The sequence below is a fragment of the Heliconius melpomene genome, chromosome 16 (genome assembly GCF_056956725.1).
Source record: "Heliconius melpomene rosina isolate 202511_hmr_F chromosome 16, ASM5695672v1, whole genome shotgun sequence".
Lineage (NCBI taxonomy): Eukaryota > Metazoa > Arthropoda > Insecta > Lepidoptera > Nymphalidae > Heliconius > Heliconius melpomene.
The window spans coordinates 3751083-3759502 of record NC_140404.1 but is presented as its reverse complement, the minus strand read 5'-3'; the positions used below and the strand labels follow the sequence as shown (position 1 = coordinate 3759502).

At 31.1% G+C, this 8420-nt stretch overlaps 1 protein-coding gene across 1 annotated transcript; it reads right to left on the bottom strand.

Annotated features, from left to right (window-relative positions):
* Positions 1 to 659: 659 nt before the first annotated feature.
* Positions 660 to 6459, bottom strand: LOC146530715 (uncharacterized). Its single transcript, XM_085199373.1, has 3 exons — positions 5822 to 6459; positions 5607 to 5720; positions 660 to 1280 (listed from the first exon to the last, which is right to left on the bottom strand). Exons 1-3 carry the CDS (start codon positions 6264 to 6266, stop codon positions 910 to 912), a joined length of 930 nt encoding a protein of 309 aa, XP_085055499.1. The 5' UTR covers positions 6267 to 6459; the 3' UTR covers positions 660 to 909.
* Positions 6460 to 8420: the final 1961 nt, after the last annotated feature.

Sequence of the window (8420 nt, the reverse complement as noted above, 5' to 3'; positions counted from 1 at the left end):
ATTTCCCTCTACATTATTCTATTTACATATGTACGTAGTAAAATATTTAAATAACATACAATTAAGCTAAATTTATATATTTTTTTTATATCAATTCTCGACTACGACTTTTTAAAGCTTCTTGCACAAATATATAGGGCATAGCGTTAGCATGGCCACTTGACATGGTACTCAGTGAGTAATAGAGCAATATATTGAAGCAAGAGAACCTTACAAAGTGAAAAAAAAGGAATCAGTGATTAATCACTACCGGTGATATGGCGGAGATTTTTAATTTATTTTTTTAACTTGACACCTGCAACGTGTCGAGTAAGTCCAAAGTCGAAGTGAGAAATGTAGCGAGTTACAGTATACTTGTGTACATTTAGCACTGTAATTAAAACAGTAAATACTATACAAATATTACAAATAAGGCGAACACGATTCATATTTTATTCATACGTCTATAGGCTGGCGTATGCTTTATTATAATAAGTGAATGAATTATACTGTCGTTACGCAGTGTGGACTCTTTTGATAGGGCGTGTCAATTACATAATATAATAATATTTTATTTCTATTTTACTATTGCAGTGATGAAACAATTTTATAAATTAAGAAAGAAGAAATAATTAAGAAGAAATAATTAAGAATAAGAAAAATATAAATTAAGAAGAAGGATATGTAGGATTTTTTTGAGTTATGCAAGGTGCGCCAGAGCAGATGCTATATAATTGAATCTTGGTTTCAGTATTTTTCATTCAAAGCCACATACGAATTCAATATTATATTAAAAAAGGGGGGTTATATTAGAAAAGGGGTCAGCGTCAAACTAGTTCACTCTACCTAAAACGTTTTGTATAATAATGTACAACAATTACAAAAGCACATACTATAAATGGAACTAATATATCTATATATCATTTTTGTCTAGGGTTGCGAAGAAGGCAACGTTACTGGAGAAAATACGCAGCTAAGAGGTGTATAGGCGTAAGGATTTAATAGTGAATATGTTTGAGGGGCAGGTCCGAAGATATGTCCTGAAAATAGCCCTTGACGTTGAGCGATTTTTAAACGAGATGTTAATTGCTTTTTCCATTTTGTCCTCCGATTTTGAAACCAGGTTTTGATTTGAACCTCAGTGAGCCCCAACGCTTTCGAAAGTTCCATTCTTTTTGAAACACTGAGATATTTGTCAAGTTTGAATTCAGTTTCCAGCCTCTCCAGCTGCTTGGCGCTGTATGCTTGGCGAGGTTTTCGTTCAGGTCCCGCTCGTCTTGGTCGTCTGTTGTTTTTATCATCTGTTGGTCAAATAAAAAAATTAAGTAAAACACTATTAAATATACAAAACTTTTTATAATTTTCTTCCTATTCTGGACTCTACGGTAGTAGAAATAACCTTTCCATATTTATCCCTAAATTTAATATTATACAAGATTATTAGAATTTGGGACTAAAACTGTCACAATTAGACAACGGAGGAGATTTTCAACTCTTTATTATAAATATAGGTTCCCTCTGCCTACTCTGCTGTGTGCCGGATACAGCGTGAAGCTGATTTTCTTATTTTTATAAATATAAAATATAACAATTATTTATATAACAGCTACTAGAATAAAGCTCTTATGAAGAAAACGTAAAGGCAACAGAACACACCCCACATACAAAGTAGCTACTCTCGCTTAAAACAAACAAACTGATTTTTTTCTCGAGTATTAATCAGAATTGTCACAGAGTCTCGTTAAGTGGCTATAAACACAATCAGGGTGTTTGGACTGCGCCTGCGCAGTTTGAAATCTCATATGTCAATATAACATTGTGGCGGGTGTATGGTGTGTGATGGTCTCGCTAACTGAATGTTAACGATTTGCGTAACCAATGTGGGGACGCTTGTCTGTGCTGTTAAACTTATGGTTATATTTGTTGTAACTAATATTAAATAAGTTAATTCAAAAAATAGCTTTGTTACTATATTTAAGTATGCGGTGGAAATTTAAATATTAATTTTAATTCGGGATAGTTGATTGTATTCTGGTGAGACAAAAGCAGGGTTGAGTTTCGCTATTTAACGGAAATCGATTGCGAAGAACAGAATATCTTGACACTAGCTATATGGGGTACTGTGAAAAATATCAAAGATATCAAAGACAAAAAATAAGATTCATCCATCTGAAAATCTTCAAAAATATTGTATAATAATTTAGTAAAAACATATTTTCTAAGTTGCCTGCAAATTTTTATAAAAGTGTTTATAAAACCGTTTCACACTATCAAATCTAATGTTAATATAACAATGACGCATATTGAACATCAATAATATTTATTTGCTGAATAAATTTAAGATATTACCTACATACAAAAACTTTATATATACGAATTTTATTTAAGAAATACTGTGAACGTGATATTAGCACAATTTATAATAAATTCGTGTATCATCTTTTCTCGTTACACTTCTAACAGCACAACGCGCTAAGAACTAATGTAAATAGACGAGCTTTGTCAGTAATTATCGTGGCAGCAGCTGTTTACCGACACTTCTGTGCGAAGTCGCGACCACCGCCCGTCGGTCGGTTGGCGACAATTCGACGAATGTATCTTCGGACGTATCCCACTAAACGGAACGCCATGTATACAGTGTTAGCTTACCTCGTTAGCAAGATTGACAAATATTTTTCGTATTTAACACATTTTTTTTACTATAATTGAATACGTTTATTGATTATTATTAACGTATTAAATGTAGATAAATTTATGACGTAAAACTTGACGTGATGTTTTTCATGCGTACGATAATAATATTAGCAAGGTTTACAGTATTTAGATGTCTCTTTTTTATATTTGTTAACCGTATTTGCAAATAAAAATCATAGCTATATGATGAAAAATATATATTTATGGTGGTGATTTGGTTTTCGGTATTAGAATTAACAGGTGCAGGTGCTCCTTAATTTTTTTACACCTTGGTAATTTTTTTTAGCTTCACGCTGTATCCCGAGCAAGCAAGCGGAACACAACGCTTCGCTTTACCTCGACTTCAAACTTAAGAAATGAAAATATTAAATATTTCATATTTTCGAGTGGAAATCGAACCCACGACTAGCCCTTAATGGCCTTGGTAATTTAGTAATTTATTAAAAAATATTTTTGAATATTCGATTTTATACATACATTGGTAAGTGTAAAAACGAGAAATCATGACTATGAGTTTAACAGTTGTAAGTTTAAACAGAAAGTTTGAATCGCAGCCGGGCTCCGTGTCTTTACTCGGATATAACACATGACACACTAATTTTATAGCCACCGAAATTCCGAGTGCTCATCGCGACTAATGTGACAAAATATGTAGTTAACAAACAAAAAAATGTTTTAAGATAACGTTAAAATACTAGTTAACATGATTTTAAAGATAAAATCGTATAGGTACCTACTTATTCTTTAGATTAAATTTAGGTTTTTATTTTAAATTCATTAAATTTACTTTTTATGCATCAAATATTACACTTGAAATTCATTATTTTACTTATTAGCCGTTTTAAATCTCGAATTCGTAATTTTTTACTTCAAATTCCTATTCATTTTTCATCCAAGTGGCAAAAAATAAAATTTTCATTTCAAAATACGATGTTTACTATGAAATTAACAAAGGTATGAAATGTAAAATTGTTAACTCTACTAAATTTCAGTTAATTTGAAAGCTAATTAGTTTTTGAAATGGATCGATAAATAAAAGCAATAAAAAAAAGATAAAACATAAACAGAAAAATAATCGGTTAAGTGCGAATTGGACTCAGGATAACATATTACGATTAAAAATTTCAGGATTACAGGTCTAACGGAAGTATAACTTATAAAAGTTGACAAACTTAGGTTTCCGGGCATATGTAACTATTTTTTCTGTTATTTGTATTGTAACCTGTAAGTTCTCACTTCGTGCTCCGCGTAACTAAAAATTACGCTGTGAAATTCATACAAAATTCAGCAAGATTGTTGCATAAATATACTCCATAGAAATACCGACGGGGCTCAAAGAGTTGAAATGAACTCGCTCAGAGTTCTAAGGAGTGCTGCAAAGTGATTACAAAATACTTTGTTGGTGCAAATAAAAGTTTATTTTATTTAAAAGAAGCTCGTTGCGCCTAAATATTACCCGGGGTGGAAGTCGGGCTTAAGTCTGAGTCATTTAAACTAGCATATTATACTGCTTATAACAGAGGGAAATTGAATAACCAACTTGTAGCTTGGAGTTAAGTTGTCATTTCATTATGGAAAAGTTAAGATATATTAAAAATACAATAATACAATAAATAACGAATTATAAATAAAATCTAAATATGAAAATTTAGTAATAAAAAGTAATACAAAAATACGTAATAAGATAGCATGTGCCGCATCGCGTGACCGCGCTCGGGTGCGAATGTTCACACGCATTTTATCCTGATCTGTATAGTACCACCACACGCAATCATCCCCCTGACGTGTATAATTGATATTTGTTACGTTCAAATATATGGAACTTATGTTACATAAGAATTAATTTAATTTTACTAGGATTTAGGATCCCGCATAACATTGTACGTACCCTGTACTGTGTTTCCGCTGAATTTTCAAGACACTTATTAATTAACTTATTAACTTTAATTACACATGTTTATTATCACAAGCGCTTTAAGTCTTCGGCAATTTGCTAGCATTTGTACTAGAACAGGTTTAAACTTAATCGTTGCATTTGTATTTTAACAGTATCAAATATTGACTATATTGCCTTATTTTGGGAAGAGAATTGACTTAGTCAATTTTGTTCGTTACTGTTGTTCATTCTTTTATTTTTTAATTTACATTTCTAATTTTAATTCCGTAACGTTTCATATTCTTACTACCTACTCGTTTGTATATTATTGACATCATAATTTTTTTTCTTGTTTAGTTAAATCATTTCTTGTAAATGTATTATATACTTAAAAAAATCAAATGTTTGAATGTGAATGCGATGGTTGCGGGTTTGGTTTTAGCGGGAATGGATTATTACATATTTTCATCATTTTCAAAGCGTAATGTCGAGTTTTGCCACTCAACACGCGATGCTTCTCCAATTCTGTGGTATGTGGAAAACGGAGTGGCTTAACAATAGATTTCCTCTACCTACTACAGCGTGAAAATAAATAAAAACTCCATCAAGTGCGAGTCGGACCACGTATCAACTTCAGGATTGTAGGTAAATGGGAAGTGCTACTTATAAAAGTTAACAAACTTAAGTTTGCAGACGTATGCACTAATTTTACACGAAATTAACGACGTGGAAAATTTAATTTAAGTTAGAACGAAAAAAACTGTAAAATTACAAAATTTACAGATATTTCGGAGAAAACAATCATTACTAATTTGTATTTCTGGTTCATATCATACAAAATAGGTGCATATATCTGCAAACTTAAACTTATCTACTTTTACAAGGTATACTTCCAGTTCACTTACAGTTACAACTGAAATTAGTACGGAATCCCCGATGGGCTAGTCAGACTCTCACTTAACCGGACTTTTTTGAATAGTTAAGATTTAGAATATTGAGATTTATTAAAACTAACCTAAATTAATTTTATTTAAAAGATTTATTATTAAAAGTATACCGTAGTATGTAGAGGAGGGTTGTTGTGTAGCCAGCCAGTGTGCGTACGCGTGTCCCGCCAGTAGCTCTGCACCGTTCAATGCGTTTAAATCCGAACAAGTTGATGTTGATGAAACTGAAATCATTAAGTATTATTATAATTTATTCAAAAAATATGTTTATAATATAACTTTTGATTTCTACTTTTGAAGTACATATTTTTTACATATAAATTACCATTATGTTCATCTCCCGTTTCTTCTATATCTTCAGTATCTTCCATTTGTGGTTTTTCGCTAGCATTGCCTCCATTGGTGCCCAGAATATTATCAATAAGAAAATTTTTGCCTCTACCATTTAAAGAGCTATTTGTTACATTATTTACAATAAATGGGGTATTATTAGAACAAGATTTAGTTTTAACAGTCATTCTGCTGGTACAAAAGTTCTTACTTATAGAATAAATAGAGTCCACGCTATTATACACATTTGAATTTAGTGTAGTGTTAAGTTCTCTTTTATCACTATTTTCACAAATCACATCGATCGATTCATTTTCACTATCAAAATTAGATTCGCTGTCTGAATCATAAACCAGATTAGCACACTTTAAAAGTTTGTCATGTAATGACAGTCCAGAGTCGTTTTCACAAGTGCTTGAGATATCGTTTATCGAATTCATTATTTATATAAATAATTATCGTGCTCATTTATATATAGAAAAATAGATGCCATTTCAAAAACACGTTACGTTCGCGAAAGTTAAAAATGGACTATTATAGTCAATTCTAAGTCGTGAAATGGTAGTAATTGGTTTCGAAAATAGGTGGCGCCGAGCAAACTGATGCGGAAGCTGTAGGTATCACTGCATTGAGATTCTGTTATGCTACTGGCTGATAATCTGATGGAGGGGATTACGCCATCTTAAGGAGGTGGGGCCTACAGCACCGCCTGTGAAAATTCACACCTTTCTTTTATTTGATAACAAGTTATATGAGAGCTTTTTACCGCACAATGGATCCCTAAAAGCTTATGATGAGATCTGCTTAGGGAATATTGGCTGGCTATTATTTGTGTGTCATCAATTATATAAGTGGTTTTGATGAATGTTCCGGTAGTGGGTAAAATAAAAATATATTTTTTATTGCTAACGTGTATATAAATGAGTATATACTTTCATAATAAATATCTTATATTTGAATAGAACATTTGTTAAAATTAGATTTTTAATATAATAAAATAAATTGATATTCCCATTTTGTTTGATCAACTTAATAGAAAGAAGGTAATCAAATTAGGATCTGTAATTTATGCCTACTACACTTTATTACACTGCGGTTACCAATATTGTAAGTCAAATTGTGTAACGATATTACTTTCTTATTACGTTATTAAGAGTAAGAATAAGATGGTTTAGATTTCTCATTAAAATACTTCTATTAACTACTTTCGTATTTAATTTTGGAGGCATTGGGCGCGCATTTAAACATGTATGGAATTAATGTCTATTGAATGAAATGCAGGATAGCTGCCAGCAAATGTAACAGATTGTACCATTGATTTTGAAAAGAGCAACTGTTGAGTTCCTTGCCGGCTCTTCTCAGCAGAACTGCCTTCCGAACCGGTGGTAGCTTTTTGTTCATATGTTCATTCGACGATTTAAAAGTGCTTATAATAAGTTTATTTAAATAAAGAATATTTTGAATTTTTTTTTGAATTTTGAATTTAATTTTGGCAATTAATTTAGGAGGCATTGTGTCCTATATGCGGAACTCAATGCTTTGACTAGTGGGTCAACTGCTAATGACCAGAGCGAAGAAATGAAAAAATTTAATATTTAATTTCCTCGAGTTTAAAATTTCCTCGAGTGTGAATCGAAACTACAGCAAAATAAAAGTTGTCATCATACTGCAAGCAGTTCTAAAGAACAACAAATGTATATTTAGAAATATAAAAGGAATCATTATTATAAAATACATATCTATTAACATAATGTGGAATTATTAAGCGTGTACAATGTACATAAAATATAAAATAAAATAAATATATCCAGGGCTCTTATATGTAAGAAACGGGAGCCAATAAAGTATTTTATTTGATTTTTTTCGTCTGCCTGTCGTTTAATTCACGGAAAAACTACTGAATAGATTATGATGAACTCCGTTATCAAGACTTTAGTCCTCGGTATTACACAGGCTATAAATTATTTTAAAAGTATAAGAGATATTAACAAAGCGGCTTCACAAAAGTTTGTCACATATGAACATTTTCTGTTAAAAAAAAACAAAAGTGCCCTAACAGCCTGGGTAAATCCTGAGAGTGGAATATAACGCCTTAAGTATAGATTTAGAATACCTGATGTGCGACCCTAGGACCTAAATAATATTTATTCAAAGAAATAATTTCATTATATTCAATGTACTAGTGAATATAAAAGTTCTGTTTTCTACTTTAGTATTAGTATTGTTAGTACATGGATATGAACAATTTATATCCTTTATGTATGTATGAAATGTTTTTTTCTATTTACCTTATGTAATTAGAAAACGAGTGAAAAAGAGTTGTTTTGAAATTCAACCAATCGACAAACCTCAACGGGACGATAGGCGCAGGCAGGAGAGTATATGAGCTAGTCGTAAATGTCACAAACAAAAAGGTCAAAATTAAAAAACTAAATAAGTTCTCTTATAGAAAACTAAATTGAAGATAAATAAATATTACAGAATTTCTTAATTCTATATTTTACTCAATTATGAATCTTTTTGTAAAATTATTACAAATATTTACATACTAATATAAAATATATATTTTCTTTAATTACCAAGCAACAGCCTCT

Coding starts and splice junctions, on each gene's coding strand:
- LOC146530715 (XM_085199373.1), bottom strand. CDS start 6,266: ATGAATTCGATAAACGATATCTCAAGCACTTGTGAAAACGACTCTGGA. Junction 5,721..5,821: donor AACGGGAGATGAACATAATG/GTAATTTATATG, acceptor TAATGATTTCAG/TTTCATCAACATCAACTTGT. Junction 1,281..5,606: donor ACCCTCCTCTACATACTACG/GTATACTTTTAA, acceptor TTTGACCAACAG/ATGATAAAAACAACAGACGA.